At 37.7% G+C, this 21995-nt stretch overlaps 1 protein-coding gene across 1 annotated transcript in view; it reads right to left on the reverse strand.

Moving 5' to 3' along the window:
• The window catches only part of LOC133068987 (complement factor H), a 113561-nt gene that overhangs the window by 2692 nt on the left and 88874 nt on the right, over positions 1 to 21995 (reverse strand). The window contains exons 17-20 of the mRNA XM_061160002.1: positions 14937 to 15146; positions 14075 to 14248; positions 12111 to 12287; positions 10897 to 11070 (exon numbers count right to left, since the gene is read on the reverse strand). Coding sequence (XP_061015985.1) covers positions 10897 to 11070; positions 12111 to 12287; positions 14075 to 14248; positions 14937 to 15146 — 735 coding nt within the window. The remainder of the gene's footprint in view (positions 1 to 10896; positions 11071 to 12110; positions 12288 to 14074; positions 14249 to 14936; positions 15147 to 21995) is intronic.

Below are 21995 nucleotides of genomic sequence, written 5' to 3' on the forward strand. Positions count from 1 at the left end.
AACAACATCCAAATGTGGGTGTCACTGGTGATGGAAGTAAATCTGATGCTGTAAAGAGCAATATTGCATCAAAACCTGGAATGTTAGGTCCCTGAATCAAGGCAAATTGGAAGTGGTCAAACAGGAGATGGCAGAGTGAACATCAGCATTTTAAAAATCAGCAAACTAAAATAGACTTGAATAGGTGAATTTAACTCAGATGACCAGCATATCTACTACTGTGAGCAAGAATCCATAAGAAGAAATGGAGTAGCCATGATAGTCAACAAAACAGACTGAAGTGCAATGCTTGGATGCAATCTCAAAAATGACAGATGATTGTTATTCATTTCCAAGCCAAACTATTGACAAGCACAGTAATCCAGATCTATGCCCTGAATAATAATGCTGAAGAATCTGAAGTGGACTGGTTTTCTGAAGATGTACAAGGACTTCTAGAACTGACATGCAAAAAGATGTCCTTTTCATTAGAGGGGACTGGAATGTGAAAGTGGGAAGTCAAGAGATACCTGGAGTAACAGGCAAATTTGGCATTAGAGTACAAAATGAAGCAGAGCAAAGGGTAACAGAGTTTTTCCAGGAGAACACACTGCTCATAGGAACCACCCTCTTCCAACAACACAAGTGAAAACTCTACACATGGACATCACCAGATGGTCAATACTGAAATCAGATTGATTATATTCTTTGCAGCCAAAGAAGGAGAAGCTCTCTACAGTCAGCAAAATCACGACTGGGAGCTGACTGTGGCTGAGATCATGAGCTCCTTGTTGCCAAATTCATACTTAAATTGAAGAAAGATATGAAAACCACTAGACCATTCAGGCATGACCTAAATCAAATCCCTTAGGATTAGAGTGGAAGACACAAATAGATTCAAGGGATTAGATCTGATAATACAGAAGGTCTGATTAATTATGGACAGTGGTTCCTGACTTTGTACAGGAGGAAGGGATCAAAACCATCCCAAATAAAAAGAAATGTAAAAAGACAAAATGGTTGCCTCAGGAGGCCTTACAAAGAGCTGAGAAAAGAAGAGACGCTAAAGGCAAAAGAGAAAAGGAAAGGTAAAACCATTTGAATGCAGACTTCCAAAATAGCAAGGAGAGATAAGAAAACCATCCTCAGTGATCAGTGCAAAGAAATAGAGGAAAACAATAGAATGGGAAAGACTAGAGACCTCTTCAAGAAAATTAGAGATACCAAGGACATTTCATGAAATGATGGGCACTATAAAGGACAAAAATTTTATGAACCTAACAGAAGTAGGAGCTATTAAGAAGAGGTGGCAAGAATACACAGAACTATACAGAAAAGATCTTCATGGCCCAGATAACCACGAAGCTGTGATCACTCATCTAGAGCCAGACATCCTAGAATACAAAGTCAAGTAGGCCTTAGGAAGCATCACTACGAACAAAGCTAGTGGAGGTGATGGTATTCCAGTTGAACTATTTCAAATCCTAAAAGATGATGCTCTTTGAGTGCTGTACTCAATATGCCAGCAAATTCAGCAGTGACCACAGGTCTGCAAAATGTCAGTTTTCATTCCAATCCCAAAGAATGTTCCAACTACTCTACAATTGCATTCATCTAACATGCTAGCATGCGAAGAGTTGACTAATTGGAAAAGACCCTGATGCTGGGAGGGATTTGGGGCAGGAGGAGAAGGGAACGACAGAAGATGAGATGGCTGGATAGCATCACTGACTTGATGGACATGAGTTTTGAGTAAACTTCAGGAGTTGGTGATGGACAGGGAAGTCTGGCATGCTGTGATTCATGGGGTCACAAAGAGTCGGACACGACTGAGCGACTGAACTGAACTGAACTGAACACACTAGTCAAGTAATGCTCAAACTTCGCCAAGCTAGGCTTCAACAGCATGTGATCCATGAAATCCCTGATGTTCAAGTTGGATTTAGAAAAGGCAGAGGAACCAGAGATCAAATTGCCAACATCTGATAGATCATCAAAAAAGCAAGAGAGTTCCACACACACAAAAGAAAATCCACTTCTGCTTTATTGACTACACCAAAGCCTTTGTGTGGATCACAACAAATTGTGGAAATTAAATAGACAGTAACACCTGACCTGCCTCCTGAGAAATCTGCATGCAGGTCAAGAAGCCACAGTTAGAATCAGACATGGAAGAACAAACTGGTTCCAAATCAGGAAAGGAATACAGCAAGGCTGTATAGTGTCAACTACTTACTTAACTTATATGCAGAGTACATCGTGCAAAACTCCAAGCTGGATGAAACACAAGCTGGAATCAATATTGTCAGGAGAAATATCAAGAACCTCAGATATGCAGATGACACCACCCTTATGGCAGAAAGTGAAGAAGAACTAAAGAGTCTCCTGATGAAAGTGAAACAGGAGGTGAAAAAGTTAGCTTAAAAGTCAACATTCAGAGAACTAAGGTCATGGCATTTGGTCCCATCACTTCATAGCAAATAGATGGGGAAACAATGGAAACAGTGACAGACTTTTTATTTTGGGGGCTCCAAAATCACTACAGATGCTGACTGCAGCCATGAAATTAAAAGACATTTGCCCCTTAGAAAAAATTTATGACCTACCTAGCATATTAAAAAGCAGAGAGATTACTTTGCCAACAAAATACCACATAGTGAAAGTTATGATTTTTCCAGTCATCATGTATGGATGTGAGAGCTGGACTATAAAGAAAGCTGAGCACCGAAAAATTGATGCTTTTGAATTGTGTTCTTGGAGAAGACTCTTGAGAGTCCCTTGGAATGTAAGGAGATTGAACCAGTCAATCCTAAAGGAAATCAGTCCTCAAAATTCATTGGAAGGACTCATGATGAAGCTGAAGCTCCAATACTTTGGCCACCATTGGAAAATAACTGACTCTTTGGAGAAAACCCTGATGCTGGGAAAGATTGAAGGTGAAAGGAAAAGGTGAAAACAGGGTGAGATGGTAGGATGGCATCACCAACTTGATGGACATGAGTTTAGTTAAGCTCTGGGAGTTGGTGATGGATGGGGATGCCTGGTGTGCTGCAGTCCATGGGGTTGCAAAGAGTCAGACACAACTGAGTGACTGAACTGCACTGATTTAGTCTAGAAACACATGATGGCAGAAACCTCAGACCAATCCTTTCCACACCTTGATCTACAGGGTCCAAGTAAGCAGCCCACATTTCCACCCACATAATGAGCGAAGAAGAAACCTCTGCCCTTTCTCCCGGTGTCAGAGGAGGCCAGGTGGGAACCTTGGACTTGCACCCTACATGGCAGCAATGGAGGCCTGATTAATGAAGGAGTCCACTAACATCCTCAGTCTCAAGATATAAAAGCTCAAGTGTCTGATAACAGTTGAAAATCATTTATCAGACCAAAGACCAGGTAAACCTCAAAAGAGAAAAAGCAATCAACAGGAGACTACACTAAGATGACACAATATTGAAATCATTGGATGGTGGCTTTTAAAAATCAAGTCCAATTGATAGAACTAGAAAATAGATTATCAGAAAACCACATGGCTCAACAATATATTGCATATGGCAGAAGGATCAATAAGCTTAAATATTACCTAACTTTGAAAATAGACTGAAAAGAAAATGGACATGGCTTCAAGGACCTGTGGGAAGATAGCAAAGAACTGTTGAACATGAAGTTGAAAATAAAGACTAAGAGATAAAAAAAATAATGACTGAGTTCCCTGTGCCATCATTTTCTGATGGCTTAAATGGAATGGATATCCAAAAGAACAGGTATATGTGTAGTTGATTCACTTTGATGTACAGTGAAACTAAGTATATTGTAGAGGAAACACACTCCAAGATTATTTTTTTTAAATAATGGCTGATAATTTCTCAAATAGGGCATATGACTTAGCGACTAACCAAAAACAACAACTACATATTAAAACTGCTCAGTGAATTCCAAGTGGAATGGAGCCAAAGAACTTAATGTCAAGATATATCACGGTCAGTTCCTGTTGTGTTGTTCAGTTGCTCAACTGTTTCTGACTCTGCAACCCCATGGATTGTAGCAAGACAGGCTTCCCTGCCCTTCATTAACTCTGGGAATTTGCTCAAAGTCACGTCCATTCTGTCGATCATGCCATCCAACCATCTCATCCTCGGATGTCCCTTCTCCTCCTGCCCTTAAACTTTTCCAACATCAGGGTCTTTTCCAATGAGTCAGCTCTTCTCATCAGGTGGCCAAAATGCTGGAGCTTCAGCTTCAGCATCAGTCCTTCCAATGAATATTCAGGACTGATTTCTTTTAGGATTAACCTGCTTAATCTCCTTGCAGACTAAGGGACTCTCAAGAGTCTTCTCCAGCACCACAGTTCAAAATATCAGTCCAGGTTGGATGCATGAGACAAATGCTCAGGGCTGGTGCATTGGGATGACCCAGAGGGATGGGATGGGGAGGAAGGTGGGAGAGGTTTTCAGGATGGGGAACACATGTAAATCCATGGCTGATTCATGTCAATGTATGGCAAAAACCACTAAAATATTGTAAAGTAATTAGACTCCAAAATCATTGGAAGGACTGATGCTGAAGCTGAAACTCTAGTACTTTGCAGGAGGAGAAGGGAACGACAGAGGGTGAGATGGCTGGATAGCATCACTGACTCAATGGACATGAGTTTTGAGTAAACTCCGGGAGCTGATGATGGACAGGGAGGCCTGGCAAGCTGCAATTCATGGGGTTGCAGAGAGTCAGACATGACTGAGTGACTGAACTGAACTGAACTGAATAAAAATAAATGAAAAAAAAAATCAATTCTTTGGTACTTAGAATCACTTCTAAGTGGTGACTTCTTTGTGGTCAAACATTCACATCCATACATGACTGCTTGAAAAACCATAACTTTGACAATATGAACCTTTGTTGGTAAAGTGATGTCTCTGCTCCTTAACATGCTGTCAATGTTTTTATAGCTTTTCTTCCAAGGAGCAAGTGCCTTTTAATTTCATGGCTGCAGTCACCATCCACAGTGATTGTGAAGCCGAAAAGAATGAAGTCTGTCACTGTTTCATTTTTTCCCCACTTTTGCCACACAGTGGTGGAACCCGATACCATGAACTTCATTTTTTGAATGTGGTTTTAAGCTAGCTTTTTCAATCTCCTCTTTCGCCATTATCAAGAGGCTCTTTAGTTCCTCTTTGCTTTCTGCCATTAGTGTGATGTCATCTGTGTATCTGAGGTTATTGGTATTTTTCCTGGCAATCTTGATTCCAGCTTGTGCTTCCTCCAGTCTGGTATTTGGTATGATGTTAAACTAGCAGGGTGACAATATACAGTCTTGTCATAGTCCTTTCCCAATATTGAACCAGGTTGTTGTTCCATTCTGGTTCTAACTGTTGCTTCCTGACCTGCATACAGGTTTCTCAGGAGGCAGGTAAGGTGGTCAAGTATTCCCATCTCTATAATAATTTTCCACAGTTTGTTGTGATCCACACAGTCAAAGATTTTAGTATAGTCAATGAAGCAGAGTGTTTCTGCAATTCCTTTGCTTTTTCTATGATCCAACGGATGTTGTCAATTTAATCTCTAGTTCTGCCGTCTTTCTAAATTTAGCTTGGTCATCTCGAAGTTCTCAGTTCACATGTTGTTGAAGTTTAGTTTGAAGGACATTGCCGACATGTGAAATGAGCCCAGTTGTGTTGTGGTAGTATGAACATTCTTTGGCACTGCCCTTCTAGAAACTGGGATAAAAACTGACCTTTCCCTGTCCTATAGCCACTGCTGAGTTTTCCAAATTTGCTGACATATTAAATGCAGTGCTTTTACAGCATCATCTTTTAGGATTTGAAATAGCTGAGCTGGAATCCCACCACCTCCACTAGCTTTGTTTGCAGTGATGTCCACTTGACTTCACACTCCAGGATTTCTGGCCCCAGGTGAGTGATCACACCATCGTGGTTATCTGGGTCATTAAGTCCTTTTCTGTACAGTTCTTCTGTATATTCTTGCCACCTCTTCTTAATATCTTCTGCTTCTCTTAGGGCCATACCATTTCTGTCCTTTACTCTGTCCATCATTACATGAAATGCTCCCTTGCTGTCTCTAATTTTCTTGAAGACATCTCTAGTCTTCCCCACTTTATTGCTTTCCGCTAGTTTTTTTTTGTTGTTGTTGTTGTTGTTTTTGTTTTTTTTCCATTGCTCACTTAACAAGGCTTTCTTATCTCTCCTTGCTATTCTTTGGAATTCTACATTCAGATGGGTACATTTTCCCTTTTGTCCTTTCCATTTTGCTTCTCTTCTTTTCTCACCTCTTTGTAAGGCCTTCTCACAAAGCCATTTTGCATTGTTGCATTTGTGCTTCTTGGGGATGGTTTTGCTCACTGCCTCCTATACAAAGTTACAAACCTGCATCCATAGCTCTTCAGGCACTCTCTCAGGCCTAATCCCTTGAATCTTTTTATCCCTTCCACTACATAATCATAAAGGACCTGAATGGCCTAGTGGTTTTCCCTGCTTTCTTCAACTCAAGTCTGAATTTCACAATAAGGACCTCATGATCTGAGCCACAGTCAGCTTCCAGTTTTGGTTTTGCCATCCGTATAGAGCTTCTCTATCTTTGGCTGTAGAGAATATAGTCATTCTGATTTTGGTACTGACCATCTCCTGATGTCCATGTGTAGAATTGTCTCTTGTGTTTTTGAAAACGGTGTTTGTTATGACCCATGTCTTCTCTCATCAAAACTCTTTTAGCCTTTCTCCTGTCTCATTTTGTACTCCAAGGCCAAATTTGCATCTTACTCCACGTAATTCTTGATTCCTACATTTGCATTCCAGTCCCCTATATGAAAGGGAGAATTTTTTGTTGTTGTTTTGATGTTTTAGTCTAGAATGTAATGCAAGCCTTCATAGAACCAGTCAACTTCATATACTTTGACATTAGTGGGTGGGGCATAGACTTCGATTACTTTGATTTTAAGTGACTTGCCTTGGAAATGAATGGCAATAATTTTGTTGTTTTTGAGAATGCACCAAAGTACTGCATTTCAGACTCTTTTTTTGGCTGTGAGAGCTACTCCATTTCTCCTAAGGAATTCTTGCCCATAGTAGTAGATATAATGGTTATCTGAATTAAATTCACCCATTCCTGTCCATTTCAATTCACTGATTCGTAAGTCTTGATGTCATAATAAGAACCTTTTTTTTTTTTTTTAAATGTCTAGAGCTTTGTAGTATATTCTGAAGTCAGGTAGTGTCATTCCTCTAGCTCCATTTTTCTTTCTCAAGACTGCTTTGTATATTTTTGGTCTTTTGTGTCTCCATTCAAATTTTAAGGTTTTTTTCCTAGTTCTGTGAAAAATAGCCATTGGCAATTACATACAGATTGCACTGAATCTGTAGATTGCATTGGGTAGTACAGTCATTTTGACAATACTGATTTTTCTAATCGAAGATAATGGTATATCCTTCCATCTGTTTTTGTCTTCAATTTCTTTCATTAGTGTACTACAGTTTTCAGATTACAGATTTTCTGTCTCCTTAGGTTTATTCCTAGGTATTTTATTCCTCTCCAAAGAAGACATGTAGATGGCCAAGACACCCATGAAAAGATGTTCATATCACTAATTATTAGAGAGATTCAAATCAAAACTAGAGCATGATATCCCCTAACATGAGTCAAAAGATCTATCATCAAAAAATCCACAAATAATATACTGGCGAGTATGTGGAGAGAAGGTAACCCTCCTACACTTAGTTGATACAGCCACTATGGAGAACAGTGTTTATGCTCCTTTGAAAACTAAAAAACTAATATATGACCCTGGAATCTTGCCCCTGGGCATGGATGTGGTGAAAAACTTGGTCTAAGAGGAAACACACGCCCTAAAGTTCATTGCAGCACTGTTTACAATAGCTATGATATGGAATCAACCTAAATGTCCAACAACAGAGAAAAGGCTCAAGAAGATGTAGTACATATATATATAATGGAATATTACTCATCCATTAAAAGAATGAAATAATGTCATTTGCAAAAATATGGATGGATCTAGAGAGTGTTATACTGAGTGAAGTTAGTCAGACAGACAAGGAGAAAAATTGTTAAGACATCCCCATATGTGGAACCTTAAAAGAAATTTTGCAAACAAACTTATTTATGGAATAGAAACAGACTCACAGACTTAGAGAAGGAATTCATGGTTGCCAGAGGAAATGATGGGAGAAGAGAGAGTTCAGGAATTTGGGTGGACATGAAAACACTGCTATTTTTATTACTCAGCCATTAAAAAGAATTCATTGAATCAGTTCTAATGAGATGGATGAAACTGGAGCCCATTATACAGAGTGAAGTAAGCCAGAAAGATAAAGACCAGTACAGTATACTAAGGCATATATATGGAATTTAGAAAGATGGTAACAATAACCCTACATGCAAAACAGAAAAAGAGACACAGATGTACAGAACAGACTTTTGGACTCTGTGGCAGAAGGTGAGGGTGGGATGTTCTGAGAGAACAGCATTGAAACAAGGATACTATCAAGGGTGAAACAGATCACCAGCCCAGGTTGGATGCATGAGACAAGTGCTCAGGGCTGGTGCACTGGGAAGACCCAGAAGGATGGGATGGGAAGGGAAGCGGGAGGGCGGATCAGGATGGGGAACACATGTAAATCCATGGCTGATTCATGTCAATGTATGGCAAAAATCACTACAATATTGGAATAATTAGCCTCCAACTAATAAAAATAAATGAAAAAAAATAAATAAAAAAAATAATAAAGTGGATGACCAATAAGGACCTACTGTATAGCACAGGGAACTCTGTGGAGTGTAATGTGGCAGATTTGATAGGAAGAGAGTTTGAGGGAGAATGGTCACATGCATATGTGTGGCTGAGTCCCTTCTCTGATTACCTGAAGTTAGCAAAACAGTGTTAATCTGCTATACCCCAACTAAATAAAAAGTTTAAAAAGGTGCATCATAATCAAATTCCTGAAACTTACAGAAAAAAATCTCATAAGCAGCTTGATAGATATGCAATACTTATTTGTGAATAAATATTATGCAATATGTATTTGGAAAAAAGGATTCAAGCATCTGTGGAAATTTCATTGATGACCATAGAGCCAGGAAGAAATAAGAACATTTTTCCAAAGCTGGATGAAAATAATTGTCAACTCCAAATCCTATATCTTGTAAACTATCCTGTTGAATTAAAGGGAGAAAGAAAGAATTTCCCGGACAAAGCAAAACTGAGAGAATTTGTCTCCAGCAGAACTATACTTAAGAACTTTTCAAAAGAAAGCAAAATAGAAAAAGAATTGAGACTTTAGAATGGAGGTTTTTTTTTAAAATAATAAATAAGGGTAAATATAATAAGAGTATGATTTCCCTGTTGATTTTATTATAGTTGTGCAAAATTGTCATCTGATATGGTGCTCAATGTATATAAAGAGTACTAGATACATTTATGTTAAAAATGTGGGGAGAACCAATAAATCTCAATGGAAGCAAGCATTCCACATTTCATCTGAGGTGGTAAAATATCAGCAACAGTAGGGAGTGGTAAACTACCTATGTGTATCTTAATACCTAGAGAGATTAGGAAAACCATGCAAAGACATATCCTCAAAAACAATGCAGCTCCAAGTTAAACTATTTTATAATGTTCAAAAATCCACAAGGAAGACAAGAAAAGAAAAACGGTGAGAAATGTAGGAAACACACACAAAACAAATAAACAAGTGGCAGAATGTCCCTAATAGTTAATAAGTCACTTGAAATATAAATGGCCCTAAATACATCAATTAAAAACCTGCAAAGGGCAGAGCAGACACCTAAACAAGACTCACCTGTATGTTATCTAAAAAAAAAGTCCCTTCAAACATGAAAACATATTCAAGTGGAGATTTCAAAAATTACACACCAGGCAAAAGTTTACTTGAAATATTAGAAGTGGCTAATGTACTTCTTGGTTTGGATTCCCATCCTGTCTGATCTTAAACACTGAAGTGTCCAAGTAGGAAATTTCAGACTATTTTTTGTGTTCACTCATTTCCTGAATGAGTTCAGCTAGGTATTGTTCAGTTGCCAAGTCGTGTCTAACACTTTGCAACCCCATGGACTGCTCATGCCAGGTTTCCGGGTCCCTGACCTCTCCCGGAGCTGCCCAAGTTCATGTTCATTGAATCAGTGACGTCACCCAAACATCTCATCCTCTGTCACCTTCTTCTTTGTCTGCCGTCAATCTTTCCCAGTTTCAGGTCTTTTTCAATGGATCAGCTGTTCACATCAAGCTTAACTAGGAGGATTTTGAACATAACCTTACTAGCATGGGAGATGTAATTGCAATGAAAGAGCATGCAATTGTCTGCTGATATGAACATTTTTAACTACTGCCCTTCTTGGGAATTGGAATGAGGATTGACCACTCCTGTGACCACTGCTGGGTTTCCCAAATTTGTTGACATTAATGAGTGTAGCACTTCTGTAGCATCATCCTGTAGGATTTTAAATAGCTCTGCTGGAACTCAGCTAGTAACCTACCTTTAAGTATCATCCATAGGTACAGCTGCCCACATCTATGTCAGATTTTGTGATCAGGCCCCAGCTGCTTATTCCATGTCTCAAAGTGGAATTTCTTGGGCTGTTAAATGTAATTATGGTATCTTTTACACACTTATTCTTCACAAAACAACTGACTATCTTAATGTTTAAGACAGGAAATGTCCCATGATTCCAACTGCTCAAATCTGGTCAACACTGTCATACAATAAACATGTTAGAGTACATATTCAGACCACAAAAGAACTGGATTTTCAACACCATTTTTTTTTGCAAGTAAAAATGATATCAGAAAAGCTACTTCACCCTAATTTTGTATCAATATATTTTGTTCTTAATATATTCTCTAATTGGGTGGACAGGGTTAAGATACTCTACCTTTGCACTGAGGTGGTTTTGTCCAAGTTCCATTTAAACATACGACATCTATCTCCCCAAAGAGGTCATAATTCCTGATGCATTCATAACGTGCCTTCTCACCACTTTGATATCTAGATTTCTGATTTTGTATAACAGCATTTTCCACTTGAGGTGGATTCACACAGGAAACATCTGAATAGAAAGGTAAAAATGAATCTCTAATATAATGATTATCAAGAACAGAAAGGAGGAAATAGAATGTCAAATATATTCCATGGTCGTTTCGATTCAACAGTTAATCTGTCATGAAAGACTGCTAATTTTCATCAGTTTATATGTAAGGTTAAGGGAAAGGAAATAAAGCAATATTTTCCAGCATGAATTACACTTCTGTATCTTAAATCTCTCCCCTATACTTCACTAGAAAAGTGATACACAATTTTTAGACCACTAGGAAAAAAAGAGTTTTCCTAGAAATCTCTTTTTGAGGTTAGTAAAATAAAATTATAAAGTATATAAATTCAAAATTAATTTATAAACCATAAGGAAAACAAAATATCATTTGACATCGAGATTTGATTTACATTCATCCTATTTATGAGATAAAACTTAATGGCCTTTCAGAAAATAAACACAGTAGGTTCTTCTTTAGAGTCTTAATCAAGAATTAACACACTTTGAAGAATACTATAGTTGCAGGGAGAAGATGATTAATTAAAGATCTGAACAGAAGATCTGGAAAAAAAAGAGAAAAAGTGTGAATTTACAAAACTATATGTTAATGATATTTTGGGGCAAATGCTAAGGACACCACAGTCAATGATGTGCATCCCTCAGTGTGATTCAGGGGATGCAGCAGCTCTAACTACAAGAGGCTGTAGCCATGGGTCCTAAACAGAAATATACACAGAATTCCTTGGGAATCATCAAAACATTGTCAGAGTCCCAGCCCCAGAGGTTTAGATTCAACAAGTCCGAGTGAGCCTGTGAATCTGCTTGCACATCTAACAGTTTACAGAATGTGCTGAGAATGCTCTGCCGGGACTCTGCTTTGAGAACTATTGGGCTACAACACCAAACGCTGGGAACTCAAGTCCATGCCTCTTTATGTTCAGGCACAAACTGTTTTTGACCTGGCCTAAAAGTAATCTATGTCCATTTAATGATAGTGGAGGGAATTTTCTACATCATATTACTTCAGATATATAAATTTTAAAATTTTACCAAAGTACCTCTGCACGCTGGCCTTCCTATCCATTTGCTCTTCACACACTGTATAGTATTAGATCCATCCAACTGATAATATGGCAGACAGTTAAAAGCCACTTGTTCTCCTGACCTATAGAAATCCTTCTCCTGATCTATGAGTACAGCATCATCAAAGGTGGGCAAGTTAACACAATTTGTGCCTGAAAGAAAAAAGAATATGCATTTGTTTAGTACATCTTTAAAGATTCATAGGGACCACTGATTATATTCCAGAAAATAAATAGTTACATATCAAACCAATGAATATTGTAGAGCATTTCTCTTATACCTTGAGACAAATGTCAGAAATCTTGATTTAGTCACATTGACCATCACTATATTATCAAAAATGCACCATGGGATGGTGACATTCTAAGAGGTAGAGCTGCATACTTCTCAAATTTAAATTCTCTTCTCTCATGACAGCCCACCTAAAATATGAATGTTTCTATTTTTGCTTTTATCAAAATATGTTACCTTGAATTATGTTAACTGTCTTAGAAAATTGCATATTACAAAGAAATGATCGACAAATTAACAGCAAATTGAGTAGATATAAGAGCAGAATTCAGCCATGGTACAGGAACAGAGACCAGAAATCTGTGATGTATATCAGAGGATGTTCAAACTGCACCCTAGATGATGTGAAACAGATAATTTAGTGTTATCAAATTGCCAACTTCCACTGGATCACAGAAAAAGCAAGGGAATTCCAGAAATACATCTACTTCTGCTTCACTGACTATGCTAAAGCCCTTGATTGTGTGGATCACAACAAACTGTGGAAAATTCTTGAAGAGATGGGAATACCAGACCACCTTACCTTCCTCCTGAGAAAACTCTAGATTGGTGAAGAAGTAACAGTTAGAGCCGTACATGGACAATTGACTGGCTCAAAACTGGAAAAAGAGTACTTCAAGGGTGTATATTTTCATCCTGCTTATTTAACTTATATGCAGAGTATATCATGCAAAATGCCCGGCTGGATGAAGCTCAAGCTGGCATCAAGATTGCCAGGAGAAATAGCAATAACCTCAGCTATGCCTCTGATGACACCACCTTAATGGCAGAAAGTAAAGAGGAACTAAAGGGCCTCTTGGTGAAGGTGGAAGAAGAGAATAAAAAAGCAAGCTTAAAACTCAACATTCAAAAAATGAAGATCATGGCATCTGGTCCCATCACTGCATGGTAAATAGATGGGGAAGAAATGGAAACAGTGACAGACTTCATTTTCTTGGGCTCTAAAATCACTGTGGATGGTCACTGCAGCCATGAAATTAAAAGACGCTTGCTCCTTGGAAGAAAAGCTATGACAACCTCGACAGAATATTAAAAAGCAGAGACATCACTTTGCCAACAAAGGTCCACCTAGTCAAAGCTATGACTTTTCCAGTAGTCATGAACGATTTGAGAGTTGGACAGTAAAGAAGGTTGAGTACCAAAGAACTGATACTTTAAAACTATGGTGCCGGAGAAGACCTAAAAGAAATCGACCCTGAATATTCATTGGAAGGACTGATGCTGAAGCTGAAGCTCCAATACTTTGTTCACCTGATATGAAGAGCCGACTTATTAGAAAAGACCCTGATGCTGGGAAGGACTGAGGGCAGGAAGAGAAGGGGACAGCAAACAATGAGACGGTTGAATGGCATCACCGATTCAATGGACGTGAGTTTAAGCAAACTCCAGGAGACAGTGAAGGACAGGGACACCTGGCTTGCTATAGTCAGTGGGGTCGCAAAGAGTCAGAAATGACTGGATGACTGAACTGCAACCACAAATCAAACTTTTATTATTTCTAGCGTTATTAATTCTCTACCAGAATTCAGAACTTTCCCTAGATACTTTGTTAAATTCTAGAATTACTGCTTAGTTTCATATTTGTGCCATTTATGCTTTGAATTAAAAGATATTTGTCAGCTTTAGAATAAAAAGATAAACACTATACTTATGCAATCTTGTGGACGAGACCATTTCCCTCCTAAACATCTCATAGATGCAGGTCCATCAGTTCCAAACCCTTCATCACAGTCGTAAGTAACTTCTTCTCCATATTGGTAGCTGTCTTTCTTGTGAGATACAACACCATTCAGAATATAAGGTGGATGTCCACAAGGGAGTCCTGGGAAGAAATGAAAGAACGATTTCATGTTTTGCTAACTTTGAAATTTAATTTGATGTACTGGTCAACATATTTGGTAATTTAACTTGAAAATAATAAATGATTATACAGGAACGTCCATGACATGAGAGGGAAGCGCAAAAATTTTTCCTAAAATCACCATTCTGGTGTGTGTCCACTTGAGCAAGAACTTGAAACTGAAGTTACCAATATATGAAAGAAACCATCAGTGCTTCTCTAACCAATTATGAGTAATAAAAGAAAAGCACATTGAGACTCCACACATCATCTTAGAAAAAGTATTATATATTGCAAGAAATTAAGAAGGACATTTTAGGGAAGACATAGGACATATTTTTGAAACTTGAATGTATAGGAATATAAATAGGTTTACTAATATGAATAGTTAGGTTTAATTTTATTGCCCATCCAGTGTTAATACAAAATAATTGCCAGATTGAAAAGTGATCCTATATAGAAGAAATGAAATTATTAATAACAAAAATGATTAATTTTATGTCAAATTTGATTTAATGTATAAATTTTATTTTAATACATAAATAACCTATAAATAGATAAATTACTTGTATTTAGAAATTGAAAGGATCGAGTCTCATGACTTTGATGACAATTGATTAGTTGAATGAACGGTACTGAAAATAGATTTTGGTTTGCCCAGTGTCCTTACCTACACACTGAGGTGGAGAGCTCCACTTTCCCATTTGGCATATTATCACATTATGTTCGGATATCTCAAAGCCTTCTTCACAAGTATAATTTAAATTCGTGCCATGTGCATACAGCCTTTGTTCATGTATTTCTCTCCTTTCTTCTGTAGAACTAGATGAGCTAATGGTTCCATGGTCTATTTGAGGTGGTTGAGAACATCCAATTTTTTCTATATGAAGTACAGAAGTCAAAGAGTAAAGTATAAATATAATCTTTACATTACAAATAATAATACAGTCAAATATTACTTTGGATTTTAAAATAAGAAAAAAGAAAAGAATACTGAGAACAAGTTAAAGGATTTAAAAACTGACAAACATTTGAAACTTGCAAGCTATTTGTCTCCATAAACACTATGCCACTACCACTTGTTCAATATGCCCCTTCATCCTTTTTAAAATGAATTTCCTATTGAAATGTTGGATGTATAACAGTATGCTAGCTTCAAATGTGCTTCAAAATGATTTTACTTTTACATACATTATAAAATGACTAGCAGTATGTCTGGTAACAATCATTCCTAACAAATTTATTACAATATTATTGACCATATTCTGTATGCTGTATAATACATTCCCCTGGCTTCTTTATTACATAACTGGAGTTTGTACTTATAAATCCCCTGTATCTACTTTGCCAACCCCCTCCTCCTTTCTTGCAACAACTCACTACTTTTCTGTATCTGTATGAGTCCGTTTTCCTTTTATTTTGTTTTGTTTTTAGATTCCACAAATAAGTGAAATCATGTGGCATTTGTCTTTTTCTATCTGACCTGCATCTCTTAGAATAAATACATCCTAGACACATCCACATTGTTGCAAATGGAAATGTTTCATATTTTATGGCTCAGTCATAGCTCATATCGCGTGTATATATAAAACATCTTCTTTATCTACTTCTATATCAGTGGTTTGTTTAGGTGGCTTCCAAACCTTGGTTATTGTGTGTAATGTTGCAATGAGCATTGGAGTGCATATATCTGTTTAGATCAGTGTTTTTGGTTCCTATGAATAAATACCCAGTAGTGGAATAGCTGAATCATATGGCAGTTCTATTTTTAATTTTTAAAGGAAATTCCACATTCATAGCAACTCTGCCAGTTTACAATACCACCAACAGTGCACAAAGATTCCTTTTTCTCTACATCTTTGACAACACTTGATGTTGCCCTTTTCATGACAGCCATGATGGCAGGTGTGAAGGGACACCACACTATGGTTGCAATATGTTTTTCCTGGACACAGTAGTGTTGGCTGCAAATTTTTTTTCCTTTCATGGCTTTGTATATGTTGTGCCAGTCCCTTGTGACCAAAAACAGATGCTTCACAAGCTGTTGATACTTGTAAGGGTCTCCTTGTAGGTAACTACTGCCTTTTCTCTTGAAGGAGAAGAGGGTGACAGAGGATGACATGGTTGGGTGGCATCACTGAATCAATGGAAAACTCTGGAATGGAAAATTCAGTGGGCAAACTCTGGGAGATGGTGAGAGACACGGAAGCCTGGCCTGTTGCAGTCCATGGGGTCACAAAGTGTTGGACATGATTTGGCAACAGAACAACATTTTTAAAATTAATTTTTCATTTTAATTGGAGACTAATTACTTTACTATATTGTGGTGGTTTTTGCCATACATTGACATGGATCAGCCATGGGTGTACATGTGTCCCCAATCCCAAGCCCCCCTCCCACCACCCCCCCATTCCCATCCCTCCAGGTTGTCCCTGTGCACCAGCTTTGAGTGCCCTGCTTTATGCATCGAACTTGGACTGATGATCTATTTCACATATGGTAATATACACGTTTCATTGCTATTCTCTCAAATCATCCCCCCCTCGCCTTGTCCCACAGAGTCCAAAAGTCTGTTCTTATATCTGTGTCTCTTTTGCTGTCTCGCCTATACGGATGTCGTGACCATTTTTCTAAATTCCATATATATGCGTTAATATACTGTATTGGTGTTTTTCTTTCTGACTTACATCACTCTGTATAATAGGCTCTAGTTTCACACACCTCATTAGAGCTGATTCAAATGCAATCTTTTTAATAGCTGAGTAATATTCCATTGTGCATATGTACCACAACTTTCTTATCCATTCATCTGCTGATGGACATCTAGGTTGGTTCTATGTCTTAGCTATTGTAAACAGTGCTACGGTGAACATTGGGGTACACGTGTCTCTTTCATTTCTGTTTTCTTCAAGGGTATGCCCAGTGGTGGGATTGCTGGGTCATATGGCAGATCTTTTTTCAGTTTTGTTTTTTTTTAAGGAATCTCCGCACTATTCTCCATAGTGGTTGTAGTAGTTTGCATTCCTACAAACAGTGTAAGAGGGTTCCCTTTTCTCCACACCTTCTCCTGCATTAGACTTTTAGATAGCAGCCATTCTGACCAGCATGAAATGGTACTTCACTGTGGTTTTGATTTGCATTTCTCTGATAATGAGTGATGCTGAGCATTTTTTCATGTGTTTGTTAGCCATGTGTATGTCTTCTTTAGAGAAATGTCTGTTTAATGCTTTGGCCCATTTTTGGATTGGGTCGTTTGTTTTTCTGGTATTGAGCTACATGAGTGGTTTATATATTTTTGAGATTAGTTCTTTGTCAGTTGCTTCATTTGCTATTATTTTCTCCCATTCTGAATGCTGTCTTTTCACCTAGCTTAGAGTTTTCTTCGTTGTGCAAAAGCTTTTACATTTAATTAGGTCCCATTTGTTTATTTTTGCTTTTATTTCCATTACTCTGGGAGGTGGGTCATAGAGGATCTTGTTGTGATTTACATCAGAGAGTGTTTTGCCTATGTTTTCCTCTAGGAGTTGTATAGTTTCTGATCTTACATTTTGATCTTTAATCTATTTTATTTTTGTGTATGGTGTTGGAAAGTGTTCTAGTCTCCTTCTTTTACAGATAGTTGACCAGTTTTCCCAGCACCACTTGTTAAAAGAGATTGTCTTTTCTTCATTGTATATTTTTGCCTCCTTTGTCAAAGACAAGGTGTCCATAGGTGCAAGGATTTATCTCTGGGTTTTCTGTCTTGTTCCATTGATCTATATTTTTGTCATTGTGCCAGGACAATACTATCTTGATGACTGTAGCTTTGTAGTATAGTCTGAAGTCAGGCATGTTGATTCCTCCAGTTCCATTCTTCCTTATCAAGATTGCTTTAGCTATTTGAGGCTTTTTTTTTTTTTTTTTTTTTTGTATTTCCACACAAATTGTGAAATTATTTGTTCTAGTTCTGTGAAAAAATGCAGTTGGAGCTTGATAAGGATTGCACTGAATCTATAGATTCCTTTGGGTAGTGCACTCATTTTCACTCTATTGATTCTTCTGATCCATGAACACGGTAATTTCTCCATCTATTTGTGTCATCTTTGATTTCCTTCATCAGTGTTTTATAGCTGTCCATGTATAGGTCTTTTGTTTATTTACGTAGATTTAGTCCTAAGTATTTTATTCATTTCATCACAGTGGTGAATGGGATTGTTTCCTTAATTTCTCATTCTGTTTTCTCATTGTTAGTGTATAGGAATGCAAGGGATTTTGCATATTAATTTTATATCCAGCAAATTTACTATATTAATTGATTAGGTCTAGTAATTTTTTGGTGGGGTTTTTAGGGTTTTCTATGTAGAGGATCAGGTCATCTCCAAACAGTGAGTTTTACCTCTTCTATTTCAATCTGGATTCCTTTTATTTCCTTTTCTTCTCTGATCATAGTGGATAAAACTTCCAAAACTGTGTTGAAGAGTAGTGGTGAGAGTGAGCACCTTTGTCATGTTCCTGACTTTATGGTAAATGATTTCAATTTTTCACCATTGAGGATAATGTTTGCTGTGGGTTTATCATATATGGCTTTTATTATGTTGAGGTATGGTCCTTCTATGCATGCTTTCTGGAGGGTTTTTATCATAAATGGATGTTAAGTTTTGTCAAAAGCGCTCTCTGAATTTATTTAGATAATCATATGGCTTTTTTCCTTCAAACTGTTAATGTTGTATATCACAATGATTGATTGTGAATACTGAAGAACCCTTGCATCCCTGGGATAAAGTCTACTTGGTCATGATGTATGACCTTTTAAATATGTTGTTGAATTCTGTTTGCTAGAATTTTGCTAAGGGTTTTTGCATCTATTTCTTCAGTGAGATTGGCCTTTAGTTTTCTTTTTCCGTGGCATCTTTGTCTGGTTTTGGAATTAGGGTGATAGTTGCCTCACAGAATGAGTTTGGAAGTTTACCTTCCTCTGAAATTTTCAGGAAGGGTTTGAGTAGGATAGGTGTTGAAAAGAAAAGTGAAAGTGAAGTCGTTCAGTCATGTCCAACTCTTTGCGACCCAATAGACTATAGCCTACCAGGCTTCTCTGTCTATGGGGTTTTCTAAGCAAGAGTACTGGAGTGGGTTGCCATTTCCTTCTCCAGGGGATCTTCCCAACCCAGGGATTGAACACGGGTCTCCCACATTGCAGGAAGATACTTTACCCTCTGAGCCACCAGGGAAGGATAGGTGTTATCAGCTCGTCTCTAAATTTTTGGTAGAATTCACCTGTGAAGCCATCTGGTCCTAGGCTTTTGTTTGGAAGATTTTTGATTCCAGTTTCTATTTCCATGCTTGTGATGGGTCTGTTAAGATTTTCTCTTTCTTCCTGGTTCAGTTTTAGAAGGTTATACTTTTCTAAGAATCTGTCCGTTTCTTCCAGGTTGTCCATTTTATTGGCATATAGTTGCTGATAGTAGTCTCTTTTGTATTTCTGTGTTGTCGTTACTTCTCCATTTTCATTTCTAATTTTATTGATTTGATTCTTCTCCATTTTTTTATTTGATGAGTCTGGCTAATGGTTTATCTATTTTATTTATCTTCTCAAAGAACCGACTTTTAGTTTTAATGATTTTTGCTATAGTCTCCTTTGTTTCTTTTTCATTTATTTATGTCTGGATTTTTATGATTTCCTTCCTTCTACTAACCCTGGGGTTCTTCTTTTTCTAGTTGCTTCAGGTGTAAACTTAGCTTATTCATTTGACTTTTCTCTTATTTCTTGAGGTAAGCTTGTAAAGCTATGAACATTTCCCTTAGCACTCTTTTTACTGAATCCCATAGGTTTTGGGTTGTCATGTTTTCATTTTCATTTGTTCCTATGCATATTTTGATTTCCTTTTTGATTTCTTCCATTATTTGCTGGTTATCCAGAATCATGTTATTTAGCCTCCATCTGTTTGTGTTTTTAATAGTTTTTTTTTCCTGTAGTTGACATCTAATCTTACCGCATTGTGATCAGAAAAGATGCTTGAAATAATATCAATTTCTTTGAATTTACCAAGGCTAGATTTATGGCCCAGGATGTGTTCTGTCCTGGAGACTGTTCCTTGTGCACTTGAGAAAAAGGTGAAATGCATTGTTTGGGGGTGAAATGTCCTAGAGATATCAATCAGGTCTAACTGGCTCATTGTATCATTTAAAATTTGTTTCCTTGCTAATTTTCTGTTTGGTTGACATATCCATATATGTGAGTGGGGTATTAAAATATCCCACTATTATTGTGTTACTGTTAATTTCCCCTTTCATACTTGTTAGCATTTGCCTTACGTATTGGGCTGCTTCTATGTTGGTGCATAGGGTGCATATATATTTATAATTGTTATACCTTCTTCTTGAATTGATCCTTTGATCATTATGTAGTGTCTTTCTTTGTCTCTTTTCATGGCCTTTATTTCAAAGTCTACTTTGTCTGATATCAGTATTGCTACTCTTGATTTATTTTGGTCTCCATTTGCATGAAATATCTTTCCTTGCCCTTCACTTTCAGTATGTATGTGTCCCTTGTTTTGAGGTGGGTCTGTTTTAGAAAGCATATATACGGGTCTTGTTTTTGTATCCATTCAGCCAGTCTTTTTCTTTTGGTTGGGGCATTCAACCCATTTACATATTGGGTAATTATTGATAAGTATGATCCCATTGCCATTTACGTTGGAACAACATATTGTTAATTTTTTTCCCATTGAATGATAATGTGTGCTGGTATGGACCTCTTCAGGTTCATCTCTTTTTGGGATTGTCTGATTTCTAGACCTAAATGTCTGCTTCCTTCCCCAGGTTAAAAATGTTTAGCTATTATTTCTTCAAATATGTCTCTCTCTCTCTCTCTCTCTATTTTATATCCTTATAATGAGAATGGTACTGATGTTGTCCCAGATGTCTGTCAACCTATCTTCATTTTTTAAATTATTTTTTTCTTTTTCCTATGCTGCTTTGGAACTTTCCACTACCCTGTCTTCCATATACCTGATCCATTCTTCTGAATCCCCTAATCTACTATTGATTTTCTCTAGTGTATTTTTCATTTCAGCTGTTGTATCCTTCAACACTGTTTAGTTCATCTTTATATTTTTTTATTCTTAAAATTCTGTTTTTATCCATTCTTCTCTAGTCCATTGATCAGCTTTATGGTCATTACCTTGCATGGTTTATTGGGCGGATTGCTTACTTTAACTTTGTTTAGTGACTTTTCTGAGCTTTTGTCTGGTTCCTTTATTTGGAATGCATTTCTCTGCCTCATGATTTTACCTAACTCTTTGTTTATTTCTAAGAGTTAGGTGCATTCCTGATCTTAGAGAAGTGGTTGTATGTAGGAGAAGTCTATGGGGCCCAGCAGAATGCTCCTCTCTGTAGGATCTGGGCAGCAGACCTAGATGGTATAGGGGTGCCCTTCTCCTGTACCAATGCCAACTACACTGGGTGCACTGGTAGGAAAGGATCCCACATCCTCCCCTGTTGGCTGCCAGACTCTGCCTCATGTAGTGGCTGCCAGCCCACTCATAGGCAGGATGAAGTGCTGATGGAGCTTGCTTCAGGCCCTAAGCATACTTGGGCTGATGTCACACCCAAGAGCAGGGTGAGATGCAGGTGTAGCAGCTGTGAAGCCCAGCGGAGTCTGGGGCTGGTGCTGTCATGCTGGTGAGTTGTTAAGCCTCTGGTGCTAGTAAGCTATGTGTGTGTATTGGGGAGAACTCTAAAGTGGCACTTG

The sequence above is a fragment of the Dama dama genome, chromosome 14 (assembly GCF_033118175.1).
Source record: "Dama dama isolate Ldn47 chromosome 14, ASM3311817v1, whole genome shotgun sequence".
Classification (NCBI taxonomy): Eukaryota; Metazoa; Chordata; class Mammalia; order Artiodactyla; family Cervidae; genus Dama; species Dama dama.